The sequence below is a fragment of the Brassica napus genome, chromosome A5, assembly GCF_020379485.1.
Source record: "Brassica napus cultivar Da-Ae chromosome A5, Da-Ae, whole genome shotgun sequence".
Taxonomy (NCBI): Eukaryota; Viridiplantae; Streptophyta; class Magnoliopsida; order Brassicales; family Brassicaceae; genus Brassica; species Brassica napus.
The window spans coordinates 11612419-11636317 of NC_063438.1; the positions used below are offsets into that span (position 1 = coordinate 11612419).

At 30.7% G+C, this 23899-nt stretch overlaps 1 protein-coding gene and 1 long non-coding RNA gene across 4 annotated transcripts; one reads left to right on the forward strand and one right to left on the reverse strand.

The window, feature by feature from the left end:
• Positions 1–7985: 7985 nt before the first annotated feature.
• On the reverse strand, positions 7986–9935 carry LOC106345171. 3 transcript variants are annotated; one of them, XR_001270219.3, is made up of 5 exons: positions 9595–9935; positions 9171–9520; positions 8905–9030; positions 8545–8708; positions 7986–8360 (listed from the first exon to the last, which is right to left on the reverse strand). It is a non-coding gene; the product is annotated as an uncharacterized LOC106345171 (long non-coding RNA). The 3 variants fall into 3 exon arrangements; XR_001270221.3 differs by having other exon boundaries at positions 7986–8316; positions 9595–9934; XR_002664540.2 differs by having other exon boundaries at positions 7986–8708; positions 9595–9934.
• Positions 9936–18186: 8251 nt separating this feature from the next.
• On the forward strand, positions 18187–18888 carry LOC111216044 (pectinesterase inhibitor 1-like). The gene has a single exon (XM_022720324.1). The coding sequence runs from the start codon at positions 18246–18248 to the stop codon at positions 18777–18779; it is 534 nt and encodes a 177-aa protein (XP_022576045.1). The 5' UTR covers positions 18187–18245; the 3' UTR covers positions 18780–18888.
• Positions 18889–23899: the final 5011 nt, after the last annotated feature.

The window sequence follows — 23899 nt, forward strand, 5'->3', positions numbered from 1 at the left end:
GCAGAAATCAAAGTCAGAGAAAGAGAATCTTGATATTCAAAGGGGATGCATGCAAAAAAATGTCACGTGGCGTTCTTAAAACTTGGCTTTGCGCCACGTATGGACGTGTCTTGTATGATCTTCGAATAAAACAACACTACATTTCGAGAAAATTTCAAAAGCGGACGATTCATTTCTAGAGACTCAAATATTAGTATCATTTGTACTCGATCTTATATAACCGACAAAAGTTTGAGTTTACAGTTCCATTTGGGCCGAGATCAAAGTTAGTGGACCCATGGACAAAGTTCTAAAAATCGGCGTCGTTAGATGGAAAAGATAAGATCCTTCGACTTAGAAGCGTATTCAAATAACGACAATAGATAGCAGCGGCTTTAAACGAACTAGGGATATTACCTCCGTCCAAGAGTTATAGACAAATTTTTTGTTTCATCTCAATATTTGCTAGGATTATTATAGTTGTGAATTTTGCATTTTAGTTATTTTTTAAGTTTTTTTTATTATTATAGGATTAGAGTTGTAATGATGAACTGTGTATATAATGTTCACCCCTTATGAAGAATAAAACTGTGTTAGTAATGGAGAAAATCGCATAAAAAACCTTGAAAGTGTCACTTACTATCACTTTAAACCTTGAAACTTTTTCACAAACCCTTTTAACCTTTAAAGTGACATTTTATCATAAAAAAACTCCAAAGAAAAAAAATGACCGGCTGAACAGCTTAAAATTTTTTTTTTCAAAAAATAATTGTTTAATTAATAAATAAACAAAAAAATTAATAAAAATAGAAAACATTTAGCAAAAACTCATAAATTAAAAAAAATGAGAAAAATAAATAAAGATTTAAAAACTTAAATAAAAATAACAAAAAATTCAAAAAATAAATAAGATCAAATTAAAATAGAGAAAAAAAAAAGAAAAATCATTAATTTCCAAAAAAAAATGAAAATTCAAAAAAAAATTCATTTTCAAATATTTTTTTGATCAACATTCATTTTCAAATATAATGTCAGAAATTATCATTGGAGATATGCCAAAAACCGTCATTTCCGACATATCTCCAATGACGGTTTTTGGCATATCTCTAATGATAATTTCCGACATTATATTTGAAAATGAAAAAAAAAACTTTTTTGAATTTTCGATTTTTTCCAATTTATTTTTTTCTATATTTTAATTTGATCTTATTTATTTTTGAATTTTTAGTTATTTTTGAATTTAATTTTCTAAATCATTATTTATTATTCTTACTTTTGTTTTAATTTATGAGTTTTTTGTTAAATTTTTCGATTTTTATTATAGTTCGTGTTGTTTACTGTATCACTGAGACTTATTGTTTATTTGTCTTTTTAATGTGTTTCTTGTACTGTTGATAGTACATAAATTATATTAAAATTGTTAAAAGTATCTTTTGTTTCTGGATATTTTTTTTCCAGTTTAGTTGTGTAAGTTGTGTGTATTAAGAAATAATTTTTATTATCATTATTATGTTTGTTATATGTTTTTTTTTTTAAACTTGTTGCTCTTACCGGACATTTAAAACAAATACATGAAGACTTGTAGAAATAATTATAAAATGAGTGATAGTTTTTAGTATTTGGAATTTAATGAGTTTTAAACGAATATGTATTTCTTATAAGAAGACAATAGCATTGGCCTGTTGCATTGGACATGTAAGCTATTTTAATAAGACAAGAGGAGTGAGCAGGTGAAACTGTTGTTGCCGCCTTTGTGTCTGTCGGGATTGTCTCTTGTATCTTCTGTTGTGACTGTGTTTGTTTATCTTTTATTTGATGGATAATACGTAAACAAAAATCATTATTAGTTATATTTATCAGAGTTCATAACTTACTGTGCTTTTTTTTGTTTAAGTAATTTCATTGATAATCTTGGTTGTCGTCTTCGTCTTCTTCGTTGCGAAAGTAAGTTTTTAAATTGTTAAATAGCTGGCCATGTAGTTTGTATTTGTTTAGCTGACTCGATGTATGTGTTGTTGCGAAAGTAAGTTTGTAAATTGTTAAATAGCTGGTCGTGTAGTTTGTATTTGTTTAGCTGACTCGATGTATGTGACGTTGAGTTTTAGTTGAGGTGATTGGTTTGGTATATTTGTTTTGAAGTATATTTCTAAGATTGGACAAAAAAGAGAGGTGATCATTAATGATTTGTCTTTTTTGGAATTATAGTTTTTGGTGTTTTGATTGCTTGGGTTGTTGTGGTTTCTTTTAATCTGTAAAATTAAGGGTTGTGTAAAATTAGTTTGATAAGTAAGGGAGATAAATAGACGACCACGGAATTTGGGTAGGAAATATTTTTGATTATTGATGTTAGCACAATATAGATAATAATATAATTGTGTGTTGATTGTTTCTTACAGATCAATGAGAAGACAAATAACGACTCGAGTTGTTTCTTTGCTAAAGGTCAGAGCCTTGCACGGAACGGATTTTCCCAACCGCATCTGCGAGTTTTAATATTAGTTATGATAAGAATATCTTCAATGGTACACTATAATTTACTCTATATTTCACTTTAAAATAGAGTAACTTTATTATAGAGTTGAATTTACTCCAATGGTTCACTCTATAATAGAGTTATTCTATAATAGAGTGAAATATAGAGTAATCTTTTTTTTTACTCCAAATATAGAGTGAAAATACAAGAATACTCTATATTTAACTCTACTAGAGTTTTTAACCGCGCTACGCGCGGATAAGATATTATATGTATTTCTCAATTCTAAAAAATAATGTATAATATTATATTACATTATTTAAAGAATATAAAATAAGACTACATAACATAAATATATTTTTTTAATTTTCTTTGTGAAAATCATTATGTTGTTTGATTGCTGTACTGATTCATATATTTGCATAGATATCTGTGATAGATGAATAACTATATTTTTATTATCAGTAAATAACATATATTTATTATATAATATAAAAAATAAAATTATTTACTTTTTAAACAAACTTGTCTCATGTTGGGGATTCGGTTATAGACATATCATATTCGAAGGAGACATTTTTACAGTTATCAATCTTCTTAACAATCAAGAAACAAATCGGAATATCAAAACAATATCTCATACGATCTTTTTGTGGAATAACTGCTCTGAAGAAATTGAATTTAGGCATCAAAAAGGACTGGAAATGGATGTGCAGATGTGTTATATAAGTGAGCTTTACAAAGTACTATTCATAGTTCATATATCATTTATGTTCATCCTATTTTTTTGTCCATACTTTCCTAAACATCTTAAAATAACTGATGCTAATTAATAATAAACTTTTGGCTGGCAAAAAAAAAATCAAATTTGTCTAATTATTGCTTAATTTGTCTAACTGATTTATGTATTTCTCAATTCTAAAAAAAATAATATATAATATTGTATCACATTATTTAAAGAATATAAAATAAGACTACATAACATAAATATATTTTTAAAATGTTCTTTGTGGAAATCATTATGTTGTTTGATTGTTGTACTTGACTCACATATTTACTTAGATATTTGTGATAGATGAATAACTATATTTTAATATCAGTAAATAATATATATTTATTATATAATATAAGAAAAATAAAATTATTTAATTTTTAAACAACCTTGTCTCATGTTGGGGACTCGGTTATAGACATATCATATTCGAAGAAGATATTTTACAGTTATCAATCTTCTTAAAAGTAAAGAAACAAATCTGAATATCAAAACAATATCTAATACGATCTCTTCGTGGAATAACTGCTCTAAAGTAATTGAATTTAGGCATCAAAAAGGACTGGAAATAGATGTGCAGGTGTGTTATTTAAATCAGCTTTACAAAATACTATTCATAGTTCATATATCATTTATGTCCATCCTATTTTTTGTCCATCTTTTCTTAAATATCTTGAAATAATTGATGATAATTAATAAAATATTTTAAAAAATCAAATTTGTCTAATTATCGCTAAAATATTTTGTTAATATTGTCTAAGAAGCTTTCAAGTGATATCATAGTTTAATTTTTGTTAGTTTTTTTTGTTAATTTTTAGAGTTTTTTGTATTTAAGATTTTTTCCATATTAAGCTTATATTTCTTTCACTGAATCGATATATATATATATATATATATATGTCATAAAAATTACCATCAAATCAGTTTTACTTATTTATTATTTTGTTTTTAATGAAAATACACCTTTAAATAATTTAATTTAAAATAAAATTATATATTAATTTGTTGTATTTTAACAATTTGATTGATTTAATTAATTTGCTTTGGTGGATAACTTAAAAAGTTTTCATATGAATGGGGGAAAGCAATCTTATGTTGTTATATTATATTTATTTGTGTATCTAGAATCTATATATAATGCTAGTGTAATAAAGAAAGAACATTATTTTTTGTAACTTCAAAAAGATACATTATTACAATTTGAAATTAATCAAAATTTAATAAAATGGTAATTAAATATTTGTAAATCTAATTGTTTTTTTTATCTTGTTTAGTTGGATTCTCATGAAAAGAAATCGATAGGTTAAACAAATTTTTCAAAATTTGTTGTGTTATTGTTTTGTCTATAAACTTCAAAATTTCTTGAATTGATATATTTAATTATTGCACCTTTAAATAATATTTTATTAAGACATTAAAGAACTATGTTTTGAGTTGTTTTGTCAAAATTGTACAAAAATCAACGCTTTTTCATATTTGTCACGAAAATTTATATTTTAAACTTACTTTTACAAAATTCTTAACTTTGTCACGAAAATAAAAATCTATGCTTTTTCATATTTGTCAATGTTCTCACACTTTCTAAGAATATATTAGCTTAGTCGCTTACTTATTTTTTTTACAAAACAAAGTATCGGAGTCTTGAAAGTTGAATTCATATTATTGTAATTGTACATAAGAGTTTGTGATTACATACTTAGTGATTCTTGTATATGTGTTCAAGAAAGTTTCAATGACTTAGTGGTAACTGCCCTATATTTATGTCATAATAACCCGGGTTTGATCCTTTCCTTCGCATTGTTTTTTTATTTTTTTACGAAAAAATAAATGAGAAGACGTGGTAATTTCGGACTCTCTGGTTGATTTTTCAATCCTACGTGGACACCCTCTTCATGGCTTATATTTATTGAATTGATATATTTAACTATTGCACCCTTAAATAATATTTTATTAAGACATTAAAGAACTATGTTTTGAGTTGTTTTGTCAAAATTTTACAAAAATATATGCTTTTCCATATTTGTCACGAAAATTTATATGTTAAACTTACTTTTACAAAATTCTTAACTTTGTCACGAAAACAAAATCTATGATTTTTCATATTTGTCAATGTTCTCACACTTTCAAAGAATATATTAGTTTAGTCACTTACTTATTTTTTTTTACAAAACAAAGTATCGGAGTCTTGAAAGTTGAATTCATATCTTTGTAATTGTACATAAGAGTTTGTGATTACATACTTAGTAATTCTTGTATATGTGTTCAAGAAAGTTTCAATGGCTTAGTGGTAACTGCTCTATATTAATGTCATAATAACTCGGGTTCGATCCTTTCTTTCGCATTGTTTTTTCATTTTTTACGAAATGATAAATAAGATGACGTGGTAATTTCGGGCTCTCTGATTGGTTGATTTTTCTATCCTACGTGGACACCTTCTCCATGGCTTATGTTTGTCTTTTAGTATAGTATAGATTATAAAGTAACTCTATTATAGAGTGAACCATTGGAGCAAATCCAACTCTATAATAGAGTTACTCTATTTTAGAGTGAAATATAGAGAAAATTATAGTGTTCCATTGGAGATGCCCTAACAAAACATATTATAAACTCAGATGCAATATGATAATATACCTAGGAGTTCTAGGTTTGTGTTCGTAATCACTTGAAAATTGTCAAACAATCTAATTATGATTGGAGATTGATCTCAGGAGCACCCGTGATGACTTCATCAATAATAGTTAGCGAGATGAAACGAATGAGGAATGGATGATCAATTATCTTGTACATGCTTGAGCACCTAGCAACCTCAAAACGATTGACTTTCACAATGGAACCGGCTTTCAAAGATGACATGTAATGATTAGCACGTCCGGAGGGAATAAACCCATGAATCATGGAATCTGCAAATAATATTATTTAACAAAGAATCAGAAAATCAATTAAAAACAATTTTATTAAATAAGTGTGATAAATCAAAGATTAACTTACCTTTTCATCAAGGAAGAGAACCGTGATTCCCATAAACTCACTGTCTTTCTTGAAGTTCAGGGAATTCCATAAACGAGGAGGTTAGACGTTATACTCTGCCTACTACAACTAACACAGAAAGACTCGAAGATTGAGTGACGGATGCCGGGAATGCCGGTTTGAGAAACTGGAGAAGAAGGGAGACATTTTCTAGAAGATCGTTAAAGCTAAGATGAATCAATGAGTTTGGTGGAGATGCAGATTGGGTTCATCAAAGATGAGAATCATAAATATATGGTTTACAGAAAGGCTACAAATCAGGAACATTTAAGATCAAGCGATTTAAGATGGGGAAATGAAGAGTTCATCGGTGAAAAAATAGATTACGAACAAACACACATCGCAACTTTGTAACTCAGACTTGTCTAAGACAATGATGAAAAAAACCCTAACTCATGTAAACGAAGACAGTTTACAATATAGAAAAACTATAATTGTTGTTTTTTCATATAACGTGATGAACCTCATTTAAAAATGAAACTCATAATACACTCGTAGGCCCGGCTCACAGAGAAAACCGAAGAAGCAAAGGTTTCCGACCTTCATAAATATATATTAGTTTCGGTCATCAATATACAAAGTATCCTTTAGTTTAGTGGTATAAATATTGGTGTTTATATCTCAATAGCCCCGGTTCGAGCCACAGGCTTGACACTTTTTCACACTTTTTAAAAGTAGGACCAACTTACCTGCTGACGTGGCAGCTTAGGAATGAGGCAACTGCCTCATTATATTATAGATTACTAGGATAGACACGCCTTACGGGCGGGATATACTGTACTTGTGATCTACATTTTTCCTTTATGTTTTTATGATTTGTGTTTTAGGTTTGCATTTGAAAAAAAATGTGCATAAATGATTTTTATCTGTTAGAAAATTTTGAGTAAAGAGAGATATTATTCATTTTACTTAACGTTTGATGTTTGTTTATTTTTTTAACTTTTTAAAAAAATTTGTTGTCAAATATATTTTAAGATATTATACTATTTTAGTTATTATCTTTCTTTTCTTATTTGTTTTCTAATGAAACCACATTTTATATCATCTTTGCATATGTCTAACTAAAATTATTTATTTAAATTCTTTATTAGTCTTATTAGAAATTTTAAGTTTGTATTACATGACACGATTTTTATGATTAGAATGGTATATTTTTCTTAAGGGAAATCTAGTCCTATAACCCAACAAAAAAAACATAAATTCATTAACTATCGAAAACTACATCCTTTCTCCTACGTTCTCTTCATATCTCTCTACACTCTTTCTACAAATCTAATTTCTCTTTTTTATTTGGTTATATGGTAAATAAATCATTTTTTAAATGTTTGCTCGACTTTTTTATATTTAGTAAGTAAATTTGAGTTTTTATTGTTGTGGTTAAGTTTAATATTCAAAATATTGATTATTTTATATTTTGTATATATTAAATGTACTTGTATTTTTATTTATTTTACATATTTTATTTTAAAATTACTAATTTAAATAATTGAACATGAACATATAATGCACTATATTAGGAAATTATTTGTTTTAGAAAAAGAATCAAACCATAATATTAATTATTAATATTTAAATAAGTATACGACTGAATATTTTGCCAAATTTATTTTTAAAACTCGGTTATAAATTTATGGGATTGTGCTCATTTTGTTTCATACCAGTATATCATATGATTCTTTTGCTATCGTTGTAATTGAAAACCAAGGAAACTAAAATTAGCTAAAATCAGATTTCTGCAGCATCAAAAGAGAATTTATTCACGTGAATCTCTAATTAGAGAGAGGGGCTACACTTAAAACACACTCCATCTTCTTGTTGATAAAAACCATAGACTGATATGAAATTATGAATAAATGAAAACCCTTACATACTGATATGAATAAAAGAAAACCCTTATAGAGTGATTTTCAATCGCAGATTGAGGCATTATCCCAATTTTTTTTCTGGAGTTCCTTTAGTCTCTTTTTGGCCCTCTAGATTTTCTCTCAGCTTAATCTCATCCTCGACCATTTCTGAACTTCATTTGCCCTCTCTTCTGTTCCAGCCTCTTTGCTGTTTCTCTCAGCTATATCTCCTCCATTTGGACAACAATATTAGGAAAACATAAAGCTGAATATAAGTAACAAACATAGCTTTTAGCTCATGAACATTGTCAAGAAAAGCCACAAAGAATAGGGATGCCGTAAAACATTATAATGTGATATAATACTACAAATTAAAGGGTAGCCATATACCATGGGAAATTTAGTGAGACCAAAATTAGCAGTGAAGTAAAGATTATGACAGAAATCACCTTCTATGTGATGCGGTTAATTTGCCGCTTATACGATATCTCTATTTGCTTCTTGAACTCAGATATCTCACTAATTGGATAAAACTTCGAGTTATCCAACCTCCCTTTTGGGTCATGTAGCTCGATAGCCTATTTCTTAGATAACCAATCATAATAAGCACTACCTGTTTCAAAACAGATAAATGAAGAAAAAATGAGAAAATATTATACCCCTTGATACAAATAAATACTGACAAAATCATACAGCTTACTGAAATACGCTATTGTTAGTGGTATCATTGACAATATTATCTGAATTGATAATCAAAAGACCATAATTTCCAGGAATCAAAAACTAATCAAAATTGTTTTGAAGATCACCTTTTCACATATTCTTTATTACCACTGATATATTGATCTAGGAAGGCTTCTTGTATGCATACATCAACCAGATTTTTCTTAAATATCTTCTAGATGCTCTTTCGAATGGGGTCACCGTTCATGTACCTGAGAATAAGCAGCCATACATTGACAACCAGACTGTTGAGCTAATTTATGAATTCTAGTCTTGGTAACTATAAACAGAAGATAAAATGATGCCAAATAATTAGAGTCAGTCTTAAATATATAAAATGAAACCAACTTACATTCTTAAAACGAAGGCTTGATCTTAGCGCGTGGAGAATAAACCCTGTGCATTATATGGCATGTACTCTGCATCGATTGTTCTAATACATGATATTGCTAATGTAATCGCCTTAAATTAATGATGAAACTATAATCTCACACTTAGAGAAAGAATCAAGTACTGGAACAACAACATCAGAATCTTCCTGAAGCTCAAGTTGAATAGGAGATACACACATGAGATTTTGAACTACATGATATATGGACAAATCCGATCCGATTAAAGGAGCAACGGAATATCAGTTTTGATTTGGAAACTCAAGTGGAATTTACTGATCTACTCGGACACTGAAAAGATTGAGTCTCCAGTCTGCTCATATAAAGTTTCACAGGTTATTATGATTGTGAGGAATGAAAGGATGAGTTTATGGGATCAAGACTAACCTATTTGTAGCTGCAAATTCACCGTCTGGAAGAAGAGGAGATGCATTGAATGATAAATCGTGGACAGAGTGGGGAGAAGGAGTTAAAAGGTCGTTAGGAGCAACCATTGAATGCATCTCGTAACGGTTCGGGTGTGACGAAATCCAGACGAAACGATGAGACGCCAGCACGCCCCAGAGATTTTTCTCACATAACCCCATTGGAACTCCATTGTCGGCTAATCTAATCAGAGGAAGAACATGATGAACCCTAGAAACGACACTTGAAGAAGGTGAATGTCACAATGGGGCCACGTTTTTTTATTTTTTTCCAGACCAGATAACAAACGTACCAGCCTATTTGGTTTAACTCGGTAAGGCCCGATAAGAATCCAAACAGAAATCAACAAAATTAAACGATGGGTTTCATTAAAGGGGCCACGTGTCGACACCATGGAACTCGAATTTGTGTGTTGGCAGCTGAGGTGGACACCCTGGGAGAGAAGCAAAGCCTATTTTATATATAAAGATTATCTAAATAAATTACGAACAGACACACATTGCAACTTTGTAACTCAGATTTGTCTAAGACAATAATGAAAAAAACCCTAACTCATCTAAACGAAGACAGTTTACAATATGGAAAAACGGGAAAACTGTCATTTAAATACTGAACTTTCACCAATTTGCCAAAACAAATACAAACTTTTCATTAATCTATAAAAATCTCAAACTTACATTGACCAAGCCATAACAGATATATTTTGGTCAACATTTTTTAGTCGTCAACTTTCTGCTACCTGTTCACGGAAACAAATACGACAGGGTTGAAAAAACAGAACAAAAAAACTAAAAAGCTCCAATTCAGTTCTTAGAACCCGAACTCCCAAAGCTGAATTCACCTCTTCTCTCTGCAAATCATGTTCTTCCTTATATGATGAGACAGAATAAGCTTCCGCTACATCTGAGGCAAGAGATAGCGAACCTGAGCCTCGACCACCACCCGATTAAATAGAGTTTACTACAGTTGAAAGCGATAACGGGAAAACGGCAGTACGTCCTTTCAGTTGGCGATCCATACAAAATATGGCAGGAACGCAACTCTCGGAGAAAACGGCAGTACGTCTCTATTTCAAATGCTGGAAAATTAGTTAGCTTATCTCTTTCGAGAGCTTGCTAGACTGGTTCGAAAAAAAATGCAACAAGTTGTAAAAGGACTTTTTTGATTCTGAATTAATTTTACATTCAATTCAAAAAAAAAAACAATGACCACGGAGATGAGGGTGAATCTAACCAGGTGATAATTGTGAGGCTATTGTTGATGATCCAGCTGATGAGGCCAAAGAAGAAACGAATGAGGTTGAAGAAGAAGAAATGATTGAGGTGGACGAAGAAGACCACAAGGATTCTCACAAAGTGGATCACAAGGTTGATGGTCGTAGGATGCATATGTTAGTTTTTGTTTTCGAATTTTCACGGCTTATTCTTCTTTGGATTATCAAAATGTACTTGTCTTTGGATTATCACAAGTTACTTTTTGTCTTTGGGCTATTACGGTTGTAAAAGTTATGTTGACAAACTTTGTTGGATTCTTTTTGTTTTATGCAAGATTTCCAGTGTGTTTTGATTAGTGTCTAATTCTTCTTGCCAAAGTCAGTTGCAAAAATAGAGACCATGAATGTTAAAAACAATGCTTGAAGAGCCAATTACTCTTGTCTAACTTGAACTTGCGATTCTGATTAAGGGGTGAAATCAAACACTCTATTTTCGCAGAGAAGAGAAGAAGAGATAAATTCGATTTGGAAGTTAGGGTTAAGATTATTGATTTGGGGCTTTTTAGTTTTTAGTTCTTTGTTCTGTTTTCAAAACACGTCTTATTTCACAGAACAGGTAACGGAGAGTTGACGACAAAAAATGTTGACCAGAGATATATCTTTTATGGCTCGGTCAAAGTAAGTTTGTGATTTTTATGGACTAATGAAAAGTTTGTATTTTATTTAGCAAATTAGTGAAAGTTTGGTATTTTAATGACAGTTTTCTCATGGAAAAACTATAATTGTTGTTTTTTTCATATAACGTGATGAGCCTCATTTAAAAATGAAACTCATAATACACTCGTAGGCCCGACCCACAGAGAAAACCGAAGAAGCAAAGGTTTCTGACCTTCATAAAATATATTAGTTTCGGCCATCAATGTACAAAGTATCTTTTAGTTTAGTGGTATAAATATTGATGTTTATATCTCAATAACTCCGGTTCGAACCACATGCTTAACATTTTTTCACATTTTTTAAAAGTGGAACCCACTTACCTGCTGACATGGCAGCTTAGGAATGAGGCAACTGCCTCATTATATTATAGATTATTATTATCTAAATCTCTTAAGACATGAAAAATGTTTAGAAACAAAAAGTATAGATTTTTTGTTGCGAAAAGGGGATACAAATTCAATCTTTTTTATGCCTTGACAAAGCAATGACAAGTCAAAAACCGAATTACAAGATTAATGGATGTGATTCACGCAATATGGTTAAAAACGAAAAGAGACTTGTAACAACTGTTACTAGTTATTTAAGACGCAAGTTTTGAATCTTCCAATCTGGATGATATCGATGAAGCATTAGTCAATGTAACTATAACCATCACATATTCGATTAACAAAGATCTTATCGTTCCTGTTATAGAATGGAGACTCAAATTTGCCTTATTTGCGATACATCTAGAAAACACTCTATGACTTGATGGGATGACATATCTTTTCTATCAGAAGTTTTTGGATATAGTGAAGACAGATTTAACCTATATGGTTAGTAAATTACTTTTCAATGGTGTAATGAGTGAGAGTTTAAATGATACAAACATTTGTTTCATTTCAAAGAAAGAGAAGCCTCCCGATATGAGAACAATTTAATCCATAGCCTGAGCTTATAATGAGACTTAAGAGACATCAAAAGCATACTAGTAAACCAGTAAACTCCAGAAATAAAGTAAATAAAAATGCTCACAGCGCTTATCAAAACATCAAAAACAACCAAACCAGAAAAAACCAAAAGCTCAAATGCCTTCACTTCTTGTACGGATTGATCCATAATGTTCAGATTATCCTCGTTGTGAACAGATCGTAAATCATACCTAGAGGATCCTGAGATTGAATGAGGGATGACCAATACAATCGTGAGCCGATTCGATTCAAGGATCTCCACGAATCCCACCACCTTTTAGTTCTGATATTTCCATTTGTCCAAAAATTCCTCAACGACATGAAAAAATCCTCCTTTGGATATCGTAACTTCCCTTAACCTTCATACCAATGAAGATCTTCCATATTCTCATGTCGATCCTTCCTAATCCATTGATTCCCCCGATCCCACCACCGATAGCCCATCGAACCCTATATATTGCAAGTAGTGCATATAGTTAACATATAGAACACATATATTACTATTAGCCATGTTTAAAAATTCGCTAGGCGTTACGCGTTCGGTTGATCTGAGCCTAGCGCCGAATCAATTATTCGGGGATTACACGGAGATTAATGGGGAGTAATTATAGAACTATTATACTTACATTTACTAATCTATAAGTTTACTTCCAATTATTGTCCAAACATATCACTTGGTTCAGTGGTTAAATGGGTTAATGATAAGAAAACAGATCACAGTTCAAATCTCCACATAGGAGAAAATTTTATTTTTGTATTTTAACTTAAACTAGATTTTAATCCGCACACCCGTGCGGGTAACATTTCATTTATAAATATAAAATTTTATATTATATTGTATATAATAATTTATGATAATATATTGTTGTCATTTTAAAAATAACTAAATAGATGATATATAGTTCTAAATATTAAAATTTAACATATGTTAACAATTTTAATATAATGTAGAATATACTTATCAAATTTATAAAATTAGCAAAAAAAATCATTATTTTGTTTATAATAAAAAATTAATTTATAATAATATTATACTACTAATTTCGAAATTAATCAGTGCATTAATTAAAAAAATATTTAAATTTTTAAAAAGATTTTGTTAGATTTTTTCTCAACAGATTTTGTTATTCCTAAAACTAAAATTTAAATTTATAGTTAAAATGAATTTGTTATTAATATCCTTATTATTATTTAGAAATGTTATACATTAAATAAACTAATGTAAACAATAAAAAAAATTATTTAAATATATGGACCTAGACTTCTATGACTATTTTGTTGTAGATAAAAATGGTACTTCTCTTTTAATAAAGAAGATGAAGGACAAAATGGACAATTCCTATCCTCATCTTCTCCACCTACGGGTTCTGTAACCCTAGTTTGGCCGACGGCTATTTTCAAACAAGTTTTATGTTATGTTTTTACGTTTCCTTTTAATGATTTACGCTCCATTATTCTAAATCTATCATTCAAGCTTTGATTTCAATTTAATAATGAACAAAAATCTGAGTTTTTTTTTTAAATTCCGAGTTTTGAACCGATTTCACCATAAGCGCGGTGGCACCACCCCGCCTACCGTTTTTCTGGCGAGTTCTCGGGTCTAGGCGCTGCGTTTTAGAACATGGTCTATTAGTAGATTATGTATATAGTAAATAAGACTATTAAAACTATTTAGATGATTATTTTCTATAATTTTAAGAATATTTATCATTTTTCCAAAATGATTCCTTAATTTTCATGGTTATTGTGTGAATCATAAAGTTATAGTAAGAAGAATCTATAAAAAAAACTTACTTCTGGTAAACTGTTTATGTAATATTCTTCCTTAATGACATTCATTGTATTAAATCATTGGTTTTACTATCAAATATTTTATTTGGATATGGTTTTATTAATAAAACTTAAAATTTGCCAAAGTATTACTATGTGTAACATAGTATTACTACTACCTTGAAGATTACCAAGAATTACTAAATGTAATTAGAATATTTAATTTATGTATATAATGGATGCACGTTTTACATGAGTATTTTTTAAATTATTATTTTAACATGTGCTATGATACATGTTTTACATGCGTACATTTTATATTATTATTTTAATATGAGCAAAAAAATTTTCTTTATGAAACATAAAACGTTTTTAAAATCTGAAATAAGAAGATACAAATGTTTTAATACTTTTTAATTATTTGTAAATGATGAAAGGTGTAATGTGATATATTACCTCAACATAATATTTACTGACAAACAAAATGTGTTTGTAAAAGAAAAAACAAGACTTTTAAAATTTAATCCGACATTTTATAAAAACAATTTAATATGAGCATTTTATTCAAATGAAACATGCTCTAATTGAGTGTATAATTAAATATTAACGTATATTTAAATATTTTTCTTTATTTAATCTGATCTGATTACAAAAATGTATGTGTTCATTTCGTATTCTCTTCAGTTTGCCTCTGCCATAAACTTGATATCACACTACTCCGCTTAAACCTCCGGTTATTGCTGATATGATTCCTTGTCGATGAAGATCGGTCGACCCAGTTCTTGTCTTCCTCAACTCACTTCTGTTCTAGACCAGACTGTGAAATTCGCCAGAATAAATTGAATACAACAAACAAAACTAACATTAATAGAGATAGAACCTCATCACTAATGCACTGAGAAAGACAGAGGAGCATGCTTACCTTCTGTACAAGAGCGTCAACATTGTCCTTTTGCTCGAGTCTTACCGGCATTGCCAACAAGTTATGGTTCGACAACTCGCCTCCCTGTTATTAAAGACATCAGAAATCCTATAGAAACTAATAATATTTGATTCCTTTGTAGCTAACTGAAACTTAAAGGAAATCTAACCTTAGACCTCAAAGTATTACTTGAACAAAGTGATACCATAAGGTAATATCCCATCAAGTTAGACAAAATGGATAGGGCAAACCCACAACAAGTCGTTACAAGGTAGAAATACTGACCAATTTTGTTATGCAAGAAAGGTGATCCCCTGACATCACAAGCTGCAAAACGAAAGCAAACAATACAACGCTTAGTAGCAATATCCGCTTACAATCATTTGAATAAGATCTTCAAATAAAGTATTGAAAAGACCTACGTCTTGAGCTATCTGAGTCATAACATCCGTAAAACATAAAGCTAACTCTTCTTTTGACGGATTGTCCAAAAAATTTAGCCTCTTTAACAATGATCTTCAGATACAGTCGTCGGCTTTTGGGCACTTGTGCCGTCGTCTTTTAATTGAAACGTCAAGTGAAATCCTCCAAATTGATACAATTTATACCTAAACCTCTTCAAAAGGCACATAAAGGATCTTTGATGGAGAAGAATGGTCTTGAAGCTCTTAACGAGAAAAAGAAGACTAGGTCTTCCACTGCTTTCACTTCCTTGGATAATCCCCTTCCACTGCAATTGTCTCCTTCGATTGGAGAGCTTGTGATGTTCAGATTTATCGAAGAGCTTCCATCGGAGAGCTTGTGATGGCTAGCCTCTGTGTCCTGCATCTCTGTCTCGGAATCAAAATTTGCAAGCAAACTGAGGAGAATCGAAGAGAAATCGGTGTATAACACGGCATATACAATGCTTATCGGGAAACAAAATAGAGATAATCAAAACAAAATTGGTCAATGATATGCCAAGTAAAAGCTTGCCGTGAAGACCTCGGTCGCAAATAAATACTGAGCTAGTTCCATGGACTTTGCAGATTTCATTCCCTTTGATTGCGGAAAAAAATGGAAGAGTCGATGGGAAGACGACGAAGAGAAAAAGGTGTATATTAACATCCCACATCGTGGATATGTTGTATCCTTGGGAAATATATATGTGATGTGGCAATCCTCTGCTCTTGAGCTAGCTTTTGGGTGTGAGTTAGTCTCATCACTAATATATATATATGTGTGGGTATTCTTACATATATATATTGTCCAAAGATCATGTTATTACACGATATGGGATAATTTAATAGCCCCTCTTGAGATGTGGACAGAAAACGGTCGAGTGGAAATAGTCCAATTCCAACATCTCGGAAATACCACAGGAAAATGAGCCATTTTTACAAGCTACATAGATATGAAACTGTTTATATGGGAAACCATCTGCTAGACTTAACCATGGACTCTGATACCATATTAGTGATGGACCTAACTCACACCCAAAAGTTAGGTCAAGAGTAAAAATTGTCCATACACATATATATTGCTCAAAAATCATGTTATTACACGATGTGGGACATCTTTTTTTTGTTTTGACAACAACATTCAAATACTAACTAGAATCTCCAGTCGATCTAGCAAGCCAAACCGGTGGAGTTGAATCGACATAAAGCAAAGCTGAAGGAGAACTCCTCGCACCACGTGCACGATTATTTCTTTTGTTTAAATTAAATTTATGAAAAAATATATTTTTAATTTTTATATGGGTGGGTAACCTAAGTAAGAAGTCGTTGGGTTAGTAATAATGAAAATTCATTAAGGGTTCTAAAGTCTTTACCCACCTTGGACCCATGTTTTCTATTTAAAAATATATAAATAATAAGTAATATTTTAATAAGGGGAGAAAAAAGATTTTTTTCAAGAGAGGGAGAGATATTTCGAGTTAATCTCCACAAGTAACACATATCAAAAATAGTTTTAAATAGGTTTCTAATAAATCAGTAAATCAGATACTTTTTTTCTTCTGTTTCCACTTTTTTTTTATATAATTTAAAATAGGATAAGGCTTGTGCCTTGCACTGCAGGATAAATTATTTATTAAAAGACGTATGTTTTCATATTGCATAATCTGATTATTTCTGAATACATGTGTTTTTGTGGTCAAAATATATTTGGTATTGATGTTCTTTTCAATATAGAGTAATTAACTAATTATAAATATTTGATACACATAGAAAAAGTATAGAAGCCCAAATCAAACAATTTAAATGTGATATCATTGATACTCCTATAATCATAAATTAAGAGCTGTTAAGAAATTTGATGGTATATATAAGGGAAAATTCAACTGTGTATATATAGTAGACATAAGTAGGTTTTCGGATTGTTTGAAAAGTTAAAATAATTAGTATTAATTACCTAGAAATCATATTTTAGCGTGATACATTGAGTCAATATTTATTTTAATTTTCAATAACTACCACAAACATATTTGGCAAGTTTTTTTCAATGGTCGGAATTATAGACTTGGTGACAAAGTATATTTTTATCTTAAATTAAACTTGCTATATAGAGCTTCTTCAAAAAAAATTATCAAGCTTAAAAATTTGGTGGAAGCATTAACTTGGTGAAAAAGTTTCTTATTTATTTAAACATCCTGGTATAAGAACAATTAATTTAAATTTACCAAAAGAGTTTGATTCTAAAATTGTTTATCACAAAAATTTGGTTCAAATTTTAGGATTATTGTCTAACGTTAATAATACCAGCCGTGTACGATCTCTTTCGGCTTAATTAATTAAAAAGAACATTTAAGCGACCTCAATTATAGATAGTCCAAAATAAGTAGTTGTTTTCTAATTATATAGCTTACAAAACTTGAGTATATATTTGTAATTCTTCTAACAATGCAGAAAAATTCTTCATCGCTCATAACAACTTCTATTCTTGAATCGTTTTGACTAAAGCCTTGTACGTTAACTATTCTCTATATAAATACACATTGTTTCGGATCTTATTTCCTATCATAAACTAGAAAATAAAATAAAAAGCAGAGAAAACAAGAATGGTTGCAAATTTAAGGAACAATGCATTCTTGTCTTCTTTTATGTTTCTTTTCTTAATCGGTTCCTCGCACGCGATCACAAGTTCAGAGATGAGCACCATCTGTGACAAAACTTTGGATCCATCTTTCTGTCTTGACTTTCTCAATTCAGAATTTTCATCTCCTAATCTTGAAGCCTTGGCGAAAGCCACACTTGATGCTACACAAGCAAAAGCAACACAAACATTTAAAAGACTCCAATCTATTATCGATGGAGGTGTCGACCCCCGATCCAAACTAGCTTACAGATCATGCTTAGATGAATACGAGAACACCATTGGAAACCTCGAGGAAGCTTTTGAGCATTTAGCTTCTGGCGAGGGTGAGGGGCTGAAAACTAAAGTTTCTGCTGCATTGGATGGAGCTGATACATGTCTAGATTATGTGAAGAGATTGAGATCTGTAGATGATTCTGTTTTGAATAATAGTAAGGGAATTAAGAATCTTTGTGGTATTACCCTTGTCATCTCTAACATCCTACCACGTAGATATTAATTTGAAACCATCATCATGTGTTTGACTGATTAAGTTGTATTATTGGTAAGATGATAATTACATTATTATATACTGAATATATTATAATAAAGTAAGCAAATGTTTTTTATTTTCAACATTATCATTTCGTCCATGCGCTGATTGGATCAATAAAGACCCATCTTAGCATAAATGGTGACTACAACTTAGATAGGGTGGGTAACATTGATTATCCTAGTTTTTGAAACTATATTTGATCCGATTTGTTTCGTTCATATTATCAATTTTGTGATCTTATTCGATACTTAGCCATTCAGATATACAGAAATAAATATTTTTAGTCGGATATCCACTTCAAACCTTATAAATAAAATATTAAAAAGAAAAAATAAAAATCCAAAAGTAATATAAAATAATAATAATAATAATACTGTATTACAAAAGTAAAAAAAAAAATTTACCTTTCAAAAACTCTAATAACTAAACAACTATTTTAAAGATTTTTTAAAAACATTTTCCATCAAAGATTATAATCATGTAGTATATATATATGTTATATATGATCTTTTCAATACATATATATATATATGCACTAGATGAGAATCTTCACCTTGTGTGGAACTTTGTCTATTACCTAAATTAATTTTATTTGATATTTAAATCTAAATTATTAAATTAGATATAATTTTAAAATAATATAAAATTATCTAATTTCAGTATCCATGATAATTGATATATTAAATTCTGCTTTTTTTTTTTTACTATTTCATTTTGGGGGTGTAGTTTTAGATCAAAATCTTCTCACTAGTAATAGCAATCATTAAGCAACTTGAGTTTGAAATCAAGAATTTTTGTAGCTGTGGATTGAAAAAAATCTCGTCGGCATCAAAAGCATTAGTAACATTCATAACTTCTAAAACATCAACAAACCAACAATAACGAATAAATATAATATATTATCAACAATTTAGATCTTAGATCCTGTGACAAGAAAATATTACAAACCATTATCCATGTATTCTTGCACACAAACAAATCGAGCATAACATACAAAAGACGATGCATCATTAGATTAGAAAATCTAACACTTTCTTTGGATATTCAAACAACAGCGTACATGTTAAACGCATATCACTAACTGATAAGAATTTGAATTAGCATCATGTTACAAAATAACATAATATAAAACTAAACACAAAATAAAACATATGTTATGATACAGATAATTAAGGGGGACTTGCCAAAAATTACTTAAAACTTGATTTTAATTGATAAAGTATACCCCAAATACAATCATGTTAAACACATATCACTAACTGATAAGAATTTGAATTAGCATCATGTTACAAAATAACATAATATAAAATTAAACACAAAATAAAAAATATGTTATGGTACAAATAATTAAGGGGGATTTGCCAAAAATTACCTAAAACTTGATTTTAATTGCTAAAGTATACCCCAAATAAACAATCAAATGTAAAACTAATATAAAAAAGTTGTGAAATTACAATCATCTCCTTATGACAAAAAACAATAAACATGTAATCACTTTTATGATTTTAACCCTGCAAAATCTCATGTTTCCATTATAACCCTGCATAGTTTCTAAGATCTAAACCTACAAGAAAGAGAAGAACAGTTAAAACCCAGTAACGAAGGGTTGCTATCACTATCCCTCAAATCTACGGCGAGTCTCTGACCAAACAAGACTAAGACAATGATGGGAACCAAAAGAGTTACAAGGATGGTGGTACTCATTGATTCATGAGGTACGTCTAACTTAAAATCTACGCAATTGGTGAACAAGAAGATATTGCAAGTGACCAGTACTACAAGGTTCGGGTTAGCCATCATTAATGGACAAGTCATTGAAGGATCCGAGAAGTGTAACATAGTTTATTTTCCATACAAGGCATGGAGATTATCGAGGAATTTTTGTTGTTCGAATTGGAAACAACCGGTGGTGTGGTTCTTGGTTATTCATGGCTCAAGACCTTGGGTGAAACACATATAAGTTGGGGGCTTCACACCTTAAGTTATCAGAATGATCAACAGAGAGGGAGAATTGTCAGAGACCATACCCTGATGTGAAACAAAATATCTTTAAGGTATATGGAGAAATCGAGAGAGAAGAAATAGTCTATTTACTTGAAGGACTATTTTATGGTAACATTTCAGAACAGAGTATCGTTCTTAGCAGAGCTCTAAGCGATCTACTAAGGGAGTATAAGAGGATCTTCCAAATATTAGAAGGGCTTCTTCCTTTGGGTCGCAGGGAACATGCCACCACATTACGCGGAGAGCTGCACCGATGATTATATGACCATATAGGAATTCACATCTCCAAGGGAACAAAGTGGATGTATTAATGAATGATATGATGGAATCATGTATCATTAGGCAAACCATAAGTCTTTTCTCCAGCCCGGTGCTGCTAGTCAAGAATAAAAAGATAGAATGTAATGGTTTTGTGTAGACTATAAAGCTCTCTTCAAATACATGGTGCCATGCAGATACCCCTTTCTCCTGATTGAGTACTACTGTATGAACTTGTGGCGGATGAAATCTTCTCTAAAATTGAAGTCTGATTATCAGTAAATACAAGTTAAGGAATCCATTATTGAGAAGACACACAACAAGTTCTTAGCGATGCATTTTGGTCTCACTAACGCTCCAGAGACATTCCTATCAGTGAAGAGTGATATCATCAAGCCGTATTTATTTATATTTTCGTAATATTTTTTATGACATCTTGGCATATGTTATATATTTAAGTGAATAGGTGTAATGTTTCATGTGAACCATTGCAATTGTTTGTATGAACAGTTGCAACTATATAAATAAAACATTGCAACTATTGATGATTGCAACCTTTGGTAATAACCATATTAATTAATTGCAACCTTTGGTGATTAACCATTGTAACTCTACACTAACCATTTCATCTCTTCATTAACCTTTGCAACTTTGGTTTAACCATTGCAACTATTGGTTGCAACTCTTCACTCTCTAAGGAGGTGTAGGCATTGGTAAATGGATATAGAAAAATCAGAAACTGATAGTAGAAAGTAACAGTAGTTAAAGAGAGAGAGAGAAAGAAAGATAGATTCATTGTTCAACTTCAAAGATCATAAAAGATCATTGAAGAAACACATATAAGCACTAAAGCTTTATTTGTTTCTCATGTATCTTAGCCTAGAACAAGAGTGAGACTTTGATTGTCTTATCCTACAAAGGGATTTCATGTAACCCAAGGCTTGGAATAGGGTCAAAATACTCTTCAAGGAAAGCACAACGATTCAATCATTATCCAAGTATATAATTCACAAATTTCAGGTTACAACCCAAAATAACCAACAATCTTAAAGAGTAATTTCTTGTGAATTATGGCTGGTGTATCGGTGCGAGAGATGACATCAAAATTTAGAAAGTTAGATAAGTTTGAAGGAGTAGATTTTCGGAGATGGCAAAAGAAAATGCATTTTTTCCTCACAAATCTGAATGTAGTGTATGTTCTAAGCATGCCTATGCCTACTGTACCGGAGGATGCTAAGAACGAGTCTCTGGATGAGACAAGGAAGCAACTTAAATGGGAAAACAACGATTACATATGCCGTGGCCATATTCTCAACGGTATGTCAGATCCTCTCTTTGATTTTATCAGAAAGTCAAATCTGCAAAAGAGTTGTGAGATGCGTTAGAATCAAAGTACATGGCTGAGGATAGTTCTAGTAAGAAGTTCCTTGTCAGTAATTTTCATAATTACAGATGTTTGATTCTAGGCCAGCTATGGAGCAATACAATGAATTGCTTCGTATACTAGGTCAATTTGCACAACACAACATGAAGATAGACGAATCCATCTCAGTATCGAGTATCATCGATAAGTTACCACCTTCATGGAAAGATTTTAAACACATAATAAACACACAAAAAGGAAGAGTTGTCTCTTGTACAACTTGGCAGCCATTTGCGCATAGAGGAATCTCTAAAGGCGCAAGAGGGAGAAAAACCCAAAAATAATGAGGCTAGTACTTCTTCCATCAATATGATGGAGGAAGAAGTGAGTTCTAAGAATAAGAATAAGAGGAAATGATCCTTTAATAAAAACACTTACAGTGGATCTAACAAAAAGTTTAAGAGCATTTGTTGGAATTGTAACTAGCCGGGTCACTTAAATCGTGATTGCCGAGCAGGGAAGGATAAAAATAAAACGAGACAAAACCGTTTGGGAAAAGTGTCTAAGGACCAAGGTCCATCCACTCATCAAGGTCAAATCTCTGATTTTAACCTATATTCTAATGTGAATTATGTATCAAAGATTTATGAGATATTTTATGTGCAGGATGATGAAGTGGCACGGTGGATTGACTCAGGTGCAACAACACATATTTGCAAGGATAGTGAATGGTTCACTACATATGAGCAACTTCCAGATGGATCGGTACTTCATATGGGAAACGAGTCAACCGCCCCTATCTTAGGTCGTGGAAAAGTGGTGTTAGAGTTTAGTTCTGGAAAAACCCTTGATCTCAACGATGTACTTCATGTACCCGAAATTAGGAAAAACTTAGTTTCTGGTAGTGTTTTAAATAAATGTGGTTTTAAACAAGTGTATGAATCCGATAAGTATATATTATCGAAGTGTGGTGTATTTGTTGGATTTGGATTTTCTGTAATGGAATGTTTATGCATAATAATATTAATAAAGTTGTCAATTCTGTTTATATGGCAAGTTCTAGTAAAAATGATTCATCTCTGTGGCATGCTAGATTAGGTCATGTACATTATAATCGTATGATTAATATGTCTAAAGAAGGGTTAATTCCTACTTTTGATATAAATTTAGAAAAATGTAGTACTTGTATGTTAACAAAAATAATTAGGCAACCATTTAAAAGCTTTGAAAGAAATTCTGCAGTGCTAGGACTTATACATAGTGATCTATGTGATTTGCATGCTACACCATCTTTAGGAAACAAGAAGTGTGGACCCTTTCATGGGAACACCGGAGAACTTTTGATTCTTCTTTGAAGGTGTAGCAGTGTTAACAGCGAAGCTAGGTTGGTAGTAATCATTCTCCCAACTGTTGATAGATCCTTCTGTAAAATCGTCTATCTCATTCGCATGGTCACTGT